This window comes from Nelumbo nucifera, chromosome 7 (assembly GCF_055504915.1).
Source record: "Nelumbo nucifera cultivar China Antique chromosome 7, China Antique-T2T, whole genome shotgun sequence".
NCBI lineage: Eukaryota > Viridiplantae > Streptophyta > Magnoliopsida > Proteales > Nelumbonaceae > Nelumbo > Nelumbo nucifera.
In genome coordinates this window covers 17,178,712-17,196,387 of record NC_142655.1, presented here as the reverse complement: position 1 = coordinate 17,196,387, position 17,676 = coordinate 17,178,712, and the positions used below count along the sequence as shown (strand labels likewise).

General features: G+C 40.5%; 1 protein-coding gene across 4 annotated transcripts in view; it reads left to right on the top strand.

The window, feature by feature from the left end:
- LOC104607842 (ARM repeat superfamily protein) overlaps window positions 1-17,676 on the top strand; it is a 117,141-nt gene that overhangs the window by 8,782 nt on the left and 90,683 nt on the right. For 3 of the 4 annotated variants that reach the window (XR_016078622.1, XM_010273590.3, XM_010273589.3), the window contains exons 2-8: window positions 4,453-4,620; window positions 4,772-4,861; window positions 8,891-9,027; window positions 9,115-9,205; window positions 9,319-9,401; window positions 9,514-9,620; window positions 9,843-9,995. Coding sequence is in view for 3 of the 4 variants with exons in the window: in XM_010273590.3 (XP_010271892.1) it covers window positions 4,453-4,620; window positions 4,772-4,861; window positions 8,891-9,027; window positions 9,115-9,205; window positions 9,319-9,401; window positions 9,514-9,620; window positions 9,843-9,995 (829 nt within the window). In the remaining variant the exon portion in view is untranslated. Of the gene's footprint in view, window positions 1-4,452; window positions 4,621-4,771; window positions 4,862-8,890; window positions 9,028-9,114; window positions 9,206-9,318; window positions 9,402-9,513; window positions 9,621-9,842; window positions 9,996-17,676 lie in introns of those variants that run through there. The other variant, XM_010273591.3, reaches the window with a different exon arrangement.

The following is a 17,676-nucleotide window of genomic DNA, read 5'->3' as shown; positions in this document are numbered from 1 at the left end:
GAGAAGAGAGATCATAGGGTGAATTGGGAGGTGGTCTCTAGGTGTAAAACATTAGGAGGTCTAGGGATTGGTAATTTCAAGAAAAGGAACATGGCTCTTCTGGGGAAGTGGTTGTGGAGGTTCTCTTTGGAAAGGGATAAATTGTGGACTAAGATTGTGGCTAGCATTCATGGGCTGGAAGACAATGGCTGGGATCCTGGAATCTTGGCAAGGGCTTCAACTGATTCTCCTTGGAAATCCATCCACAATCTGCTTCCAGTTTTCTCCCCTTGGATCAGGTATGGTCTAAACTTTGGTAAGCGAATAATTTTCTGGGAACATCTTTGGGTCGGGGATTCTCCTCTGAAAGACAAGTTTCCTTCCTTGTATGCTCTTTCAGACTTGAAAAATGAACCCATTTCTTCTTTCTTAGTCCCTTCAGCTTCCACTTCGGGCTTTGGTTGGAACCTTGGCCTGCGTAGGGCAATTAGGGATACGGACTTGGATAGCCTGGTAGCTCTGCTAGCCTCCCTTGAGGGTGTCTTCCTAAACCCTGCTAAGGAAGACACCAGATTTTAGACCCTTTCTAGCTCTGGTACCTTTTCTTGTGCTTCTTTCTTTGAAACTTTAACTCAGCCTCCTACCCCCCTGGGGTTGTCCTTTCCAGTTAAGGAAATTTGGAGCAGACCTATTCCTCCTCTGGTGGGGTTTTTTTGTTGGGAAATTTTCCTGGAAAGAATCAACACTTTAGACTTACTCCAAAGAAAGAGACCCAACTATTGTCTACTTCCTAATAGATGTGCTCTTTGTAAAGCTGATGGGGAATCTGACTACCACCTCATGGTCTCTTGTAAGGTTGCTAAATCTGTTTGGGAGTGGGTTTTCTCCCGTTTTGGGTGTTCTTGGTATCCTCCGGAGACTGTCCAAGGTTTGTTTTCTCCATCTTTTTTCAGTTGGCCTAAGAAGCGAGGGAAGACTATGTGGAGGTGTATTAGGGCAGCGGTTTGCTGGTCTTTGTGGGAAGAAAGAAACTCACATATATTTTCTGACAAGGAAAAAACTTTGGAAGATTTGTTAGATCGAATCCTTATAAGAGCGGTCCACTGGCTAAAATCTTTGGAGTTGTTTTCAGATTGTCCTATGGATGACTTGCTAAGAAACTGGAAAGAGGTTGCTTTCACTGCAAGATGCAAGAGGACTCTTTGTCCGTTCTGGTCCCCTCCCCCCTTGGGCTTTTTAAAGCTGAATTTTGATGGCAGCAGTGTAAGGAATCCAGGGCCCTCTGGGATTGGAGGAGTCTTCAGGAATGAGGAAGGGATTGTTACTGCTTTATTCTTTGGCCCTATTGGAGAAGGTGACTCTCTTAGGGCTGAGATCCTTGCAGCGCTTGAAGGAATTCGAAGAGCAAAAGATCTAAATATTAGCCGTTTGATTCTGGAAGGTGACTTGAAGGTGGTGGTTAATTGGTTGAAGACAGAGGACAGTGGTTTGTGGAACTTTAACAATGAGAAAAAACAGTTCTTATGGCTGGGTAGGGACATAGAGATTCAGTACAGCTGGGTGAAGAGGAGTGCCAACTCATTTGCGGATGGGTTGGCCAAGCAAGGAGTGAATAGGGAGGCTGTTTTCTGGGCTAGTTTTTAATTTTCTTTGCTTTCCCTGAGTTTTCTGATTTTTGGGGAGCTAAGTTATTTTATCTCCCTTTGTATTCCTTTCCCTCTATTCTCTTAATTTAATGAAATTGATGTTATTGATCAAAAAAAAAAAAATGTGATTCCCCTTCCTGGTGGAATAGCCATTCCCTCCATTTGGCTCATGGGAATAGGGGTCTGGAATCGGAATCGGAATGGTTGGGTGGAACCAGCGAGCAGCTCCTCTTCAACTGTTTTGATCTTCTTCTTACTTCCTTTGTCCCCTCTCGAAATCTCCCTGACCCGACTCTCAGTTTTCCTTTTTAATCTTCAACAATTTTTTCCTTTTAATCTTCAACCCCTTGATGCTTTCTCTTGTCAGCCTTCTCCCATAGGAGGAAAGGATATGTAAAGTCAGCAACTCTATAGGCAAATGGGAGGAAAGGAATGACAAAGTATTTCTCAGCAACACCGGACTGCCTGAAGTAATAATAGATATCATTACCATAAAAGTTGGTTCTTATATTTAAACTATTTAATAAGATAATGAAAACAAAGAAAATGCTAAAGATGATTTATAAAGTTGTAATAATTATCATGGGATCAAAATCATGAGCCATACTATGAAAATTTGGGAGAGAGTAACTGGGCAGAGGTTACATAAAAGACGTGTATCAGAAAACCAATTTGGTTTTATGCTAGAGAGGTCAAGCATAGAAGCAATATTTTTATTGAGATGATTGATGGAAAGGTTTAGAGAGAAGAGGAGAGATCTTCACATTGCTATTTATTGATCCAAAGAAAGTATATGGTCAAGTCCCCAGAGAGATATATAGTGGGTTTTGGGAAAAAAAGTGCTGAATATTATATGGACTTGATTAAGGACGTGTATAAAGGGCAACAATGTTGGAACACCTGTGGAGAGACATCATGAGTTTTGTCTTATTAATGGGACTTCCCCAAGGCTCAACACTTAGCCTGTATTTATTTGCATTAATCATTAATGAATTGACTATACATATTCAGGAGGAGGCCACATGTTGCATGTTGTTTGCTGATGATGTAGCATTAATTGATGAAACTAAAGAAGGATTAAATGCAAAATTAGATTCATGGACAAATATGTTTGAAAAGAAGTAGGACTAAAATAGAATGTAAATTAAAATAGTAGGAGTGGAAGTTGTGGTATACTTAGGATTGGAGAGGGGAGAGTGGGAGACTAGGAAATATCCCAACGTGACCTTTTCAGTTACCTTGGTTTGGTAATCCACAACAAGGGAGAGATTAAGGATATCAACCATATGACTAGAGCAAGATGAACAAAATGGAGGGGGTGCATCTGAAGTCTAATGTTATAGAGGAATACCACTTAGGCTGAAAGGAAAATTTAATAAATCAGTTAAAAAGCCAACAATGTTGTGTGGGGTAGAGTGTTGGGCAGCCAAGAAACATGTCAAAAATAAAAGAAAAAAAGAATGTGGCAGAAATGCAAATGTTGAAATTGATGATTAGGGAAAGTAGAAGGGATAAAACTAGAAGTGAGTTTATTTGAAGGAACCTAGGAGTATCTCCCATAGGTGATAAAATGAGGAAAAGTAGACTAAGATGGTTTGGGCACATACAGACTCCAGAGAATACGATATGTATAGATACTTCGAACCATGGTTGGATCTAATCTGGTTCTTAGGACTTTGTAGAGAACTAGAAAACAAGAGAGATAGATAGCAGATGAATCAGGAAAGGAATAGAATAAGAAGGGTATCGACAGAGTAGAAAGAGAATGAGAGAAGGGTATCGACAGAGAAAAACATACGTCTCCAGTTGGCCAGGTTGTTATATATAGATATTTCTATAACTGAAAATAAAATTATAAGGATGCCCTTTGATGCTGTCTGAGCTGAGGTGGATGAGTGGAAAATAATCAAGTTGGTGAGTTAGACAAGCTGAGCTGGATTCGGCGATTTGCGAGCGCAAGTAGTCAGAGGCCCTGAGATGGATCCCCAAGGAGGAACACTCTGATGGTCAAGTCAGGGCTAGGCCAAGCTGTTCTGGATGAGCTGAGCTAGCCATATGAATTGAAGAGAGCAAGAATGCTAGGATGCTCGAGAGTTAAGATTGCCAGAGGGTGAAGAAGCTCTTACCTTAGGGGGTGTGCCCTTATATAGGTGTCCAAAGAACTAGTGTGCTCCTTGTTCATGGAACACATGTCAGCGTCTTGGGTCGTCCACCATCCGAGCCATTCCTTGATGTGGGCTGCATGCCCTATTATATGAGGGACGAGGATGTTCAGAGCCATTGCTCTGACTCTGGCAATTAGTCTAGAGCTCGCTGGTGTTTGCCACGTGTCCCCCCATGCCCAAGACACGTGACATTCCCCAACACTGACTTGCTGGTTACACTTGAGAGTTTGAAGGGTGCCACATTGCAGCTCCTCGGCTCAGATGGGTTTATGTTGCTTTGCTGCACCGTCAATTCTGAGATCGGTCTATGAGGCGATCCTTGTTAGATCCGACTCACAGCTACATCACCCTTGTTTAAGTACATGTTGTATATCCCAATCTACCTCATTTAAGTACTAAGCTAAAGACTTATATACCCTGGTTTAAGGAAGAATGGAATAACACAAAACAGCTACATCACCCTCATTTAAGTACTAAGCTAAAGACTTATATACCTCATTTAAGACTGACAGCTACATCACCCTGGTTTAAGGAAGAATGGAATAACACAAAACAGCATAATAACTAATCTCTTAACATGTATATTTGGGACTTTGGCATGTGTATGAGGTTTTGGGGTCTTGAGATGCCCATTTCATCTTTTTCTTGTCTTTTCATTATAGGTCATGGAGATCTTGACTCATGTAAACAAGCGGGTGAAAAACCAGCCAGAGATTGGGTTGCCCTTCTCAGAGTTATGGAAGATATACAGAGAAGCCGATGCAGCTCCAATGGTCAAGAACTTTTCTATTGTATACATTGAAATGGCATTTGAACGCTTATGTGTAGAGGTCTGTTTGCCTTTTCTTCCCCATTTTCCTTTTTTTTGTAAACTTTTTTGAGTCAGTAATTGAGATTTTTTTTTTTTACTTTGATTTGGAATGTTGTTTGCCATTAGAACATCTCTGGAATTAGTGTTAATTCTCCATTCTTCTTTCACAGGATAAAGCAAATATTGCACCTGATCTCATAGGTAATGTTTCAAAGTTTCCTCCACAACACCAAGATATAATTTTGAGGATCGTTGCAAAGGTATTTTACATGTTAACTACTTTACATGGACATTCTTTTTTGATTGGCAACAAAAAGCATGTATTGATATTGACTATGAAAATGAGTAAAGCCCTGTGGGCATCAAAGAGCTTCAAGGGCAGCTTGGCAAGTGATGGCCTCAGTGCATGACATAGCATTTGTTGCTCTCTCCAGCTAGGCTGTCAACTATCAAACTGGTAGATGTTGGATGGGTTTTGCTTGGCACTTAGAGACCATACCTCTCTGATCTGATATCTGAATCTCTGACTCCCTTGTCTGGTCAATATGATTTTGGAGTCTTCCTTAATGACAAAACACTCAAAGCCCATAGAGAGTGATAGTGAGAGAAGCTCTGTTCTCATAAACTCCCATGACCCAACATGTTAAAGTAGTTATCTTCCCCCCTTTAGAGTTATTTGGGGCTTCTCTGCTTCTGTGTTAGTTTTTAACCTTGGCTACTTTCTGATTGATGTGGCAAATGAGGGCCATGCTATGTATTCCATCCATCCATATTGTGCTCATCAAGTCAGTTTATCCTTGTAGGCCTATCTTCTAGGTGTTCCTGCTACAACCATGAGTGTATTGAGGGAGCTGGGAAAATTGGTGGCTGGAGAAATGTTTTTTGTTATCTTGTCCTCATATATGGGAACCCATGAGTGTACTAAGGGCGCTTAGGGCAGCATTGATTGGCAGCAAAATAAGGGAAAATAGGCAGCATTGATTCATGTATTTTCTTTTGAGAAAAAGTAAAGTATATTCTATTATATTGTCCTCATATAATGGATTACTGTTATGGTCTATCTTCTTCCTTCCCAAAAGGGTTTGTGACTGATTCGAAAGAAAGAACAAAATCTGATTTGGTTTTAGCATGGCAGCCAAGATTAGTATCTTACTCTACTAGCCCTGACAAACCCAATCCAATGTCTAATTGCAGGAAGAAAGGAGAAGGCTAAGATTCAGGTTGGGTAAGTGTGGATGAAGGATTGGGAAGGAAGAAGACCTAGGATTGAAACTACTGTTTGATGAAGAGTTTTGCACATCTCCAGGAATGTCGATTTGAGCTTGCAAGGACTTGGAAAGAATGGCAGCTGATTCAGGTGAGGAGAATATTGAAACAGGGATAGGAGAGAAACAGTACCTTGTAAAGACTAGGGAATGGGTGTCCATAGGTCGTGTGATGGCAATCCGGTTCCTCTGAGCAGGGCTACGAATTGCCCTCTTTCCTTGGTATTCATTCAAGGTTTCAGTTTCTAGGTTCCTATTCCTAGCGAAAGCCCAACTATGGGGGTTCAGGCTATTTCAACAACTCCTATTGTGTCTTCCTCCTCCCAAGGTATGGATTGTCTTCAAGTCATACAAATTCCAAAGGGATTTTAGCATAGTCTCCATCAAATCAATCTCCTAGCGAAAGCCCAACCATAGTCTCCATCAAATCAATCTCCTGCCAAAGGGATTTTAGCATGGAGAAGTAAACGGCTAAGTGCTTCCCCCTGTCTTAGATTGTTAACATCATTCTTCAATTTGTAAGCCCAGTCAACATTCAATTTTTGGGAATAGGTCAACGTGACACTATCCCACCCCTCCTTTGTAGTTTCCGTCTACAAGTAGTGCTGGAAAATATGTGGTCGCATAGAATTCACTAATCAACCCACTACTGTGTAATTCTCCTGCATCCACCTCTCATAGGTAGGGTCATCCTCCCTTGGTTTTCTTCTTGCTCCTGGTGATGTAACCCCATTTCCCTTTACTACACACATGTATCTTAATAGACTGAGACCAAGCTAAATAATGGGTCATATCCAACTTCATTGCAAGGTTTAAAATGTTGGTGTTGGTGGAAATGTCGGTCGTCTAAATATAAGAAGCATGTCGGAAATATTGTAAAAATTATAGGCATAGTGGAAACATTGTAAGTATGCAAAATATAGAATGATGTTTTATGAAATGGTGAAAGAAGCATAGTCACACCCTTTTAAATTATTATCTTATTCCAAATCACTAGCCAAAGCTAAGAAACTAAGGTTATAGACAAAAGAGTACGTTAAGAAGTTGCCTTGTAAACCTTAAGATTCAAAGCTTCATGATAGAATGAGTTAAAACAAAATTTAAACTCACAGAAAATGTATATGGTTGTAATAAATCAACCAAATAAGTTAATAACATTGTTACTTCACACGTCTACAATATTATCACCAACTTATGTTATAATACTCTCTTTTACTCCATATAGTGATGGTAGCGTTCACTAGGGAATGTGTATGTCATGGAAACTATCTCTTCTACTCCACATAGTGCTAGTAGTATTCATTAGGGAATATGTCGATTCTAGTTAAATTTCGTGTTGCTACCCATGGAAATGGGAATATGTAGTGGAAATAGTAGGGAAATTAGGGACATTTTAAACCATGCTTCATAGTGGTTATTGCTCCCAAAAGATTCTCCATTGACCCTTCATGTCCAAACCTGGAATCAGTGGGATATTTGGTTTCTCCTCCAGTTTGCTCCATTGAGTGAAATGAGGATCAAAATAAGTCTCAACTAAGCTAGAATTGCTATCCCAAGCAAAAAACTACTCTTCAAACAACCAAATCTAAAGTTTCACAGGACCCGCCCGAATGGGAGAAGAGGAGAAAGTTCAACCGCTCCTACCAGAGGTTCCAGAACCCTGTCCAACTCAAATCGCCCTTAATGAAAATCAAAAGGCTACCCTTTGATTCCCAAGAGCTAGCTTCAAAGTGTCTCTAGGACCTGTAACTAGCTTTCCCCAGTTGTTTAGGATTTTTGGGGAAAAAACTCCAAGAACCTGCCTTGGGCTTCAACTGCGGATGAAAAACTTCACAAAAAGCTCTCAAACAACCCTCCCAGTTGGGCTACACATAAGCTGCTCCTTAATCAGCTGATCAATTCTCCATACACACTGTATATGGGCAAACAGAGAAGAAAGAAAAGAATGTGAGAGCCTGCTCTAATACCAAGTTGTAAATCACATCTGCAATAATCTGAATTAAAAGAAAAAGAAACAGGAGAAAAGGAGATTGAAGAGAGAGAAGTGATGGAGGAAGAAGATGGAAGAAAAGGAAGAAGAAGAGAGAGTAGTTCTAAACCTCTTTTCAGTCCCCAATGATCTCTTTTATTCTTTTGTTGTAAAAATAAGGACAATTACATGAGCGCCCTTAGTAGGGTGTCCATCACTAAGGACAACAATAAAAAAAGATAAAACAGGCCCAAAACTAAGGTCCACTACCTACTAACACAAGTCATAAACATAACTTAAAGAAAAACAAAGAAACTAAGGTCCATTCGGCCCATTATCTCTACAACAACAATGAGAAAAAGATATTCAAATGGCTGACAAAAGATATGGAAGTGCAATTCAGCTGGGTTAAAAGGACTGCAAATGCCTTTGCTGATGTTTTAGCTAAGCAAGGGGTGGGAAGGAATCATTTGTTTTGGGATCTTTTGTAATTGCATAGTTGTTGTGGAGAGGTAAGACAGTTTACCTCTCCCAATCCTGTAATTATTTTTTATTAATCTAATGAAATTCAGTTATTCATAAAATAAAAGAAGATGGGTGGGGCATGGGTGTTAACTAATGCCTATGGTCCTACCATTATCCAATCTATTGACAATGTCTTTAAGGAATAAGCATGGATCTTCTGGATTCCCTTCCTAACAGATCTATTAGTGGTACAGGTGGCTTGGTTTGCATTCCACCCACTATTGGAGTAGCAAGGTTCATGCGGCCAATCCCTTTTACTTGGGGTTAATCTGATAATTATGTAAATGATTCATGTATAGCCATCTTTAAATGCAAGAAGATGTAGTCAACTACATCTTCATAACAATTGGAAAATATGTATTTTTCATGTTGCAATCATGACAAAGGACAGGCCAATGGTTATTTATTATTTATTATTTTTCATGGTTCTCAATATTATGTTGTTGGTGTTCTTGTATTTTCTTTTTGTTCACCCGAACTGTGGTTGTTTTTACAAATGTTCTATTTTGGTTGTCCTTTATCTGTTTTAGGTGATTGGTGAATGTCATGCCAATGGAATTGATGATCAAGTTGCTGCCAAGTATAGATTAATGAACAACAGTCAAGATGGCCAGTTGTTTTTGGAATTTTGTCTTCAAACAATTTTGTTTCAACCACCACCTCAAGGGTCTGTTTCCAGAATCCAGATTTGCAACTGTAAATTCAGATGATTTTTTGTCACAATTTGCTAATATAGGTCATGCTTTCTTTGCAGCACCGGGAGTCCAGCAGGGTTATCAATTGCTCAGTCAGACCGTATTACTGGGAAGCAGCAGTTAAGAGGCGAAACTCTATTAATGAGAAAGGTGAAATCAGTACTAGAGTAATAGAGGGCTGCTCTTTCAATCTCTGGAACACATTTTTATATCCAAAATTTATTGTTAGCAGGCCTTTATTTTCTGCAATTTCTTGTCTACAGTTAGGGATTTTGAATGTGATTCAGGCTATGGAGCTGGCTCCAGAAGTTGTGTATCCTCTCTACGTGGTTGCTTGTTCAGACAGGTAAGTGTTTTACTTCATAAGCCTATTTTATTATACTTTAAATGTTCCAAGTTCCTTTTTATATCATTATCTTTATATACTAATGTTTTCTTTTGTTGCTGCTTTGTTCAAGTCAAGAGGCAATAGTTAAGAGAGGTGAGGAGCTTGTGAGGAAGAAGGCATCTGGTGCAAATTTAGATGATCCAGAGCTTATAAGCAGGCTTTTTTTGCTATTTAATGGTATCTGTTTCCATCTTCTAGTTTAAACTATCTCTGTTATTTTCTTGAAGAATGATTCATGAATATTTTGACTTGGTTAGTTAAAGTTTTAATGGGAATACAAAGGAATGCCATAGTTTGTAGTTTTCTTTTGTTAATGCACATCGTGGATCTATTAACAGATTATTTTCTGGGCACATCCCAATATTTGCATAATACATAGTTAATTTAAACTTTATGCAGGTACTATTGGAGTTGAAAATATTGCTCCGGATTCTAGGGTCAATCCTGCAAACTCTGCCTTGAGAACACGGTTGATGTCTATATTTTGCAGGTCTATTAAGGCTGCTAATAGTTTCCCATCCACCTTGCAGTGTATCTTTGGCTGTATTTATGGTAAGCAATGCTTTCTTTTGTATTTTTTCAGTGGTTTGATTTCTAATTAAAGCCTAACCTACCAGTGAAATATCTCTTTGGGTTATGTTCCAATAAATTCTTAAATAACAAAGGGAAATTTGATCATAAAAGTTCCAATGAAGCTATTCTTAGTTGATTCTTAATCCCTGTCTTGATCAAAAGAACAAAAGGAAAAAATCCCTTTCCTTTTTTTCACATCCGATTTGATCTTATGGGCCTTTTCTTTTTGGCCTTTGGTTGATAAAAAAGAGGATTTTCTTTATGATCATAAGGAGAGAATGAGGAACATGACAAGGCCAAATTCCAAAGTAAGAGGGACATTGACCCAACTTAGAGATAGAAAAAAAAGGAGCTAAATTAGCAACTATTTTGAGATAGAAAGTGCGAGAATTTAAGTCCATTTTCCTCACTACGAACTTGGCTAGACAATCCACTATGGGAATGCTGGATTTAGGATTCATCTGAATCAGATGTTTGATCCACAGCCTAGATCTGTTCTCCCCCTTCTTTTGGGATCAGCAATATTATCCAGCAATATTATCCACAGCCTAGATCTGTTCTCCCCCTTTCCCCTCTGCCACTAAATTCTAAATCTCCCTCAATGTCTGAGATTAGCCTTTCCACTTCAGATCTTTTTTTCTTCTTTATTCCTTTTCCTCCCCCCTTCTTGTTACAATAAGCATCCTCTTCCTTCTCTCCATCCTTTCCAGCCACTGTCTGAAATAGAATTTTACCATGCTCACACTCATTTTGGTTACAACAGCTCTCTATTACTCCTTCCTTCTTTTCTAGTTCCTCCAGCACTGTACAAATCAAATTCCAGATTCTGTCTGCCTCCCCCTTACTACTTCCTTCCACCATCCTCCTCTCCTTCCACTATCACCCTCTCTCTTACATCAAAACCTCCTGGATGGGAAGCTGGAATATCTGTTACAGGCATAGCACTCAAATCAGTACCCAAAAAGGAAATGACACCCATACCTGGTAGGACGAGGGTAGGATTAGGATCACTGGATTTGAGTTGCTGACAGGCTTCATTTGGTTTAAAGGCCTTTCCCCTTTCTGGACAATGTTGTGAAGTAGACACAGTGCACTTCCTGACAACCTACCCACTTGGAATTCCTTTCTCTGTGTTACTGACACTGGATTACCCACATCCACCATCATGGCAGATTTTTGTCCCTCTCCACCAACATCCTGCAGTTCATTAGACTCAGGGTCAGCTCCCTCGGCGGAGGGGAGGGGAGCTTGTGCAGCTTTAGGACCAATTTCTTCACCATTTCTAGTCTTCCCGCAACCTACATCTTCGATCTCTTCCTCTATAAACAGCAGCTCTGTATGCAGACTTTCTTTTTCAAGTAGCTCGTTGTTGCTTTTCAGAGTCACACTTCCCAAACTTACAGTTTCATCACTACCAGAATCGTCACTGCTGTCTTGTTCACTCGACCAGTCTCGAACTCTGTTCTATTAGTATCGCTATGTTTCAGATATCTTGGGTTGCGCCTATCAGGTGAGAGACGGTTCGCCGTGTTGGAGGGGACCCACTGTAAAGAGCCTCGAGACTGAGAAGCTTGAGACCTTGTGCCTAAAGCATTCAACCGAAAGGAGGGATTCGAAGTAGAAGAAGATAGACGCTTATTATCGTCCATCAACTCATCCCTCCTCCCAGTCACATGAGTACTTAAAGAGTCCCTTGGCCCATCTTTCCTTGATTGGGCCTTGGGCTCGAACCTTTTAAATGGAGCACTCGATTTTACTTGGGCTGTCTTCTCTGGCCCACCAGGAATCGGATCCACTTGAATGGGCCCACTTCCTACTTCTTTTCCTCCCACATGACCTTTTAAAAGGTCACACCCCCCTGTTTTAAAAGTCGAACCAGCAACCTTCCCTTTTGAACCAGTCTGAGGTTGCTGGTTCAACCCTCCCCCTACACCCACTTGGAAATTTTTGTCTTTTTCCCCTGAAGCCATGTGCATAAGATCTGCCAGTTGTCAGAAAATTTCCTTGCTCTCTACGGGTTTGACCTTTCATCTACCCCTAAACTTTTTGGCTTCCCAGAATTTGTTGGCCCTTTTTAGTGAAACATTCCTTCCCATTTGAACCAGCCAATCTCATAAATCCACGTAAAGCTTCTTCTTCCTCCTTTTCACCTCCTTCCATGCGAGCCTCCTTCCACAGCCCTGCTTCAATGGAGGATGCTAGTCACACAGAGACAAAACTCCCCTCTGTTTGTACCTCTACCTTTCGTGGAATATCTTCTGGCTTCACACCACTTAGCAGAATTGCTGCTAAATAAAGACCATCCCAGAATGCTCCTTCTAAGTGTCCTCCACACAATACTGCTATAGATTCTGCTACTTCTTGTTTCCATAGATGAAATGGCAGGCCTGTTACACGCACCACCACACCATCTTTGACAAAGAAGTCCTTGGAGTTAGATGTTGGACTCCATTTGAAGACTGTGAATGATCCGAACTCATCCTGAATATTGAGAGCTGAAAGTTCCACTTCATTCTCTACTGGATCTAAGAGGACTTTACAGTTATCGAAGGGGGTTACTATGAAGACTCTTTTCAACTTCAACCTAGTTGTCAGTAAATCAGCTACCCTCCTCCAATCACTGACCTGTTCCTTGGCTTGTATCACAAACTTACTGTCCTGATCTTTTCTCTCTAGACCACCCACCATTCTGCATTGGCCTTTTGTTTTGCCATGACCACTGGCTCTTGCTCTACCCTGCTGTTGCTCTGGCATTCCTTCTCCACCCTTGTGAAAGCTTCTTTTTCATTTGATGCTCTTTGAGCAACCTGTCAACTTCCCCCATCTTTGGCTCTGTTCTCCTGCTGGCAGACACACCAGTTGCCTTCGTCCCTTGCCAAAATATTCAGCCAAAGCTATGAAGGAGCCTTTTCTATTCCTTTTACATTCAACTACATATCTGCTTGCCTTTTGAGCAGGCTCCAGCTATGAAAACTCTTAGCCACTCAACCACTTCTAATCCTTCCAGCAGTATTGTACCCTTTTTTACTTCCCTTACCTTCAGACTTACCTTCCCCTTGATTCTCATTTCTTCGATCAAAAAGTTTTTTGCTTCTACCTTCATGGATCTTCTCCACTGACCTGCTTGCACGAACCCCATTTCTCAAACAATTTGCCTTCTTGATTTATATTACATCTTTACATGAAAAACATACTAATTACTTAGTGATACAAGAAGTAATTGGTCCTATAGTCTCTTTAGATCCCATCCAAGGCTACGGTTTGCCCATGAATCTGCTAGAAGAAGGAGAGATGAGTAGGGGATTAGGAGATGAAGTTGGTGCGAGAGAGATAATGAGAGTGAAAGGAGGGGTGGGTGTGTCTGAGGCTAGGGGTGAAAGGAGTCTGAAGTTTAAGGAAGAAGCAAGGACTAATAGGGGGATGGGTATAGATGGGGAAAAAGAAACCACCAAAAGGATTCAATCCCAAGAAGGTGAGAGTGATGAGGAGGCTGGGAGGGTCTTAGTTAAGGGGAAGAAAGAAAAGGAGGCGGGAGACAGTAAGAGAAGCCAAGAAGACCAGAGTGAAAAGGACCCGATGGTGGATTGGGCTGATAAAATGGGGTTGAAAGTGGAAAAAATCAAAGAAAAGGAATCTCAAAAGAAAGTAAAGAAAAGGGGGGCAAGAGGAGAAGGAAGCTAAATGAAGTTGAGAAACTCATTAGTGATGTGGAAGGGGATAAGGAGTTCAGCATTAGGGGAGGGAGAAGGAGAGGGGGTCTATAGGCTAGATGAGGGTTGGGGTCAGTATTTGGTGTGATCATGAAGATTATTAGTTGGAATGTAAGGGGATTAGGTAGTGCCACAAAAAGAGTAGTCAAAGAGGTATTGAGGGACAAGAGACCGGATTTTGTTCTAATTCAAGAATCCAAAATTCAGGAAGTAGACAAGAAGTGGATAAAAAGCATGTGGGGAGAAAGGAATATTAATTGGAGCTTCGCTCCCTCTTGGGGTGCATTGGGGGGCATTATAACAATGTGGAGAGAAGTAGTCCAATGTTTGGAAGAACTGGTAGGCAGATTCTCAGTTTCTATTAAGTTGAAGGGTGTGCAAGACAGATTTGAATGGGTTCTTACGAATGTCTATAGGCCAAACTCATATAAAGAAAGGAAGAAATTGTGGGAGGAGCTTGGGGATATTAGGGGACTCTGGGTGGACCTTGATGTTTAGGGGGAGATTTCAATGTAGTAAGGTTTGTGAGTGAGACAACCGGGGGTAGGCAAAGAATACATTGAGTATGAGAAAGTTCAACTCCTTTATTGAAGCTTTTAAGCTAAGAGATATTCCCCTAGGGCAATCTTGTTATACTTGGTCAAAGCTTCAAACAGCCCCTATCCTATCCAAGCTTGATAGGTTTTTAGTTTTACTTGACTAGGAAGAGCATTGGCCAGGTTTAGTTGGGAGAAATCTACTCTACCAAGAATCACCTCAGACCATTGGCCCATTTGTTTGTTTGAGAGAATCAGTGATGGTGGTCCAACTCCATTCAGATTTGAAATATGTTGCTCACTCACCCGGATTTTAAAGAGTAAGTCAAGGTTTGGTGGAATAGTTTGGCCGCACATGCAATGTGGGAAGGCCGAAAGTTCCTAAAGAAGCTTCAATTGTTGAAAAAAGGAGATTAAGGAGTGGAATAGGGAGAAGTTTGGGAGTAGGGGTGTCAATGGTATTCGAAAATCCGATTTCGAATTCGATATTCGATATAATCGAATCGGACTCGGATAATTCGAATATCTAATCGGTCGAATTCGGATATCCTATTCTTACCAAATAGTTAATCGGATTCGAATTCGGATATGACCTGATTCGATTCGATAAATATCCGTATTTGACCGATTATTTAATTCTTATATATAATATATAAATTATATATAATAATTAAGTTATATAAATAATTTATATACTTTATATCAATAAAATATTTATTTTATATAGTTATTAATTATCTAAAATAATTAATTAATTGAATTCGAATCGAATCGAATATTCGAATATTTAATCAGGTTCAAATTCAGATATTAATTTTCAATATCCGTTGGATATCGAATCTACTTCGGATATCGAATTTTATAATCGGATTTGATTTCAGATATTGCCTTAATTCGAATTCAATCCGTTTACACCTCTATTTGGGAGATTGGAGGAGAAGAAAGTTGAGTTGATTTCTCAGATAGAGGCAATAGATAGCAAAGAGGTAGAAGGAACTTTAGGTGAAGATCAATAGGAGCTGAGATGAAACTCGAAGAAAGAACTAGGGGAGACCTTATTGAGAAAGGAAATATGCTGCAAGCAAAAGTCAAGAGAGAGAGAGATGGATCAAAGAAGGTGATGGAAATACAAAATTTTTCCATGCCATTGCAAATGGACAGAGAAGGAAGTGCATGATTACCTCTTTAGTGGTGGGGGAAAATGAGATCATGGACCAATATGAGATTGCTAAAACATTTTTAGAGCGTTTTAGGTCAATTTATAGAAGACCCCTAATTGAGAGGTGGAGGATCGAAGGTGTTTGTTGGAACACAGCAGCCGAAGAAGAAGAAGAAGAAGAAGGGACCTAAGCCACAATAGTTCAACAAAAAGGGACACTCGATATTCAACCTCTGCACTTGATCTAGCAACCACATTCTGCTTTTTACTTCGCCATGTGACCAGATTTCCTCCAACAAACGTGCAATACCCATAAGTAGACTTCCTGTTGCCAACAGAGCCAACCCAATCTGCATCAGTATACGCTTTAATTTCAATTTTATTGTGTTTTTTGAACAGAATTTCTTTTCTTGGGCAAGTCTTCAAGTACCTAAGAATTCTTTCCACTGCTCTCATATGAGGAATCTTTGGAGAGTGCATGAACTGGCTGACAACATGTACAACATAAGCAATATCTAGTCGAGTGAGAGACAGATATATCTTCCCTACCAGTTTTTGGTATCTTTCTTTATCAAGGTAGTGCTCTCAAACTGATTCCTGTAGACCATGGTTATGTTCTATTGGAGTATCTGCTGGTCTACACCCCATCATACCTGTCTCCCCTAGAAGGTCAAGGACATACTTCCGCTGACATATATAGATGCCCTCTTGTGACCTAGCAACTTCAATTCCAAGGAAGTATCTCAGATGGCCCAAGTCTTTGATCTCAAACTCAGAAGCCAAGAACTCCTTTAATTTTTTTATCTCTTCCAGATCATCCAGATCATCCCCTATAATCACCATATCATCCACATAGACGATGAGTACCGTAAGTCGGCTATTCTGTTTCCTTATGAACAAAGTATGATCTGCACCACTTTGAGTGTATCCCACTCTCTTCATGGCCCCACAAAGTCTCTCAAACCAAGCCCGAGGAGATTGCTTAAGGCCATATAATGCTTTCCTCAGTTTACATACTTTCCCATCAAAGCCATAACCTGGTGGAGGATCCATGAATACCTCTTCACGTAGATGACCATTTAGAAAAGCGTTCTTCACATCCAACTGATGTAGCTCCCATGAGAAATTTGCAGCTAGTGACAATAAGACCCGGATTGTGTTGAGCTTCGCGACTGGAGCAAAGGTCTCTTTGTAGTCAATTCCTTCCTTTTGAGTAAACCCCTTTGCTACAAGTCTGGCCTTGTATCTTTCAATGGACCCGTCCTCCCTATGCTTTACAGTGAACACCCACTTGCATCCCACAGTGCTCTTCCCTTCTGGTAGATCCACTAATTCCTAAGTCCTTGCTTTCATTAAGGCTTTCATTTCTTCATTCATAGCCTCTTTCCATCTTGGATCAGACACTGCCTCTGAGTACCTAGTAGGAACATGCACGGAGGAGAGAGCAGGCACAAAGGAATAATAACGAGGAGATAAACGTGAGTAAGAAACAAATTCAGCAATGGGGTGTCGGATAGTACAAGAACGAGTAGACTTACGAAGAGCAATAGGGAGATCCAAATCAGAAGTATGAGTGATAGGATTACCAGGAGCTGCTGAGGCAGATTGATCCGAGTCCGATTGATTGCTGCCATGAGTTAGAGTCTTTTCCTTCTGTTGTAGGTGATTCTTATATCTTTTTGTTGCTTACTAGTGTCCTCAGTTACATCTGCAGCATCAAGTGTGGTAATAGGTGCAATGGGAGCCTCACTAGGTTCACCCGGGATGCTACAACTAGGAGGATCAGGAGGAGAAGATGGAAGGCCCGAGGCAGAAAGAGGCACAAAAAAGGAGGGGAAAGAAGAATCCTCTTCCATCCCACTAGTCTCCCCCGAAGAGGATTCTGGGAAGAATGAAAATAAGAGTGAGACTCAAAAAATACCACATCTTTTGTGACGTATTTCTTCTTGGTGACGGGATCATAACACTTGTAACCTTTCTGTATAGGAGAGTACCCAAGAAAGATTCCTTTCGTAGCCCTAGGATCCAACTTGGTCTTCTTTGGATCCTTTACATGTATAAAACATACACAACCAAAGACTCTAGGTGGAAGAGGAAAGTCAGGAAGATTAGGGCAAAGGACAGAGAAAGGAGTTTTCATACCCAACACCTTGGATGGCATCCGATTTATCAGATATGATGCGGTAAGGACTGCTTGAGACCAATAGTGCTTGGGAACCTTGTGCTGAAATAATAAAGCTCGAGCGGTCTCCAAT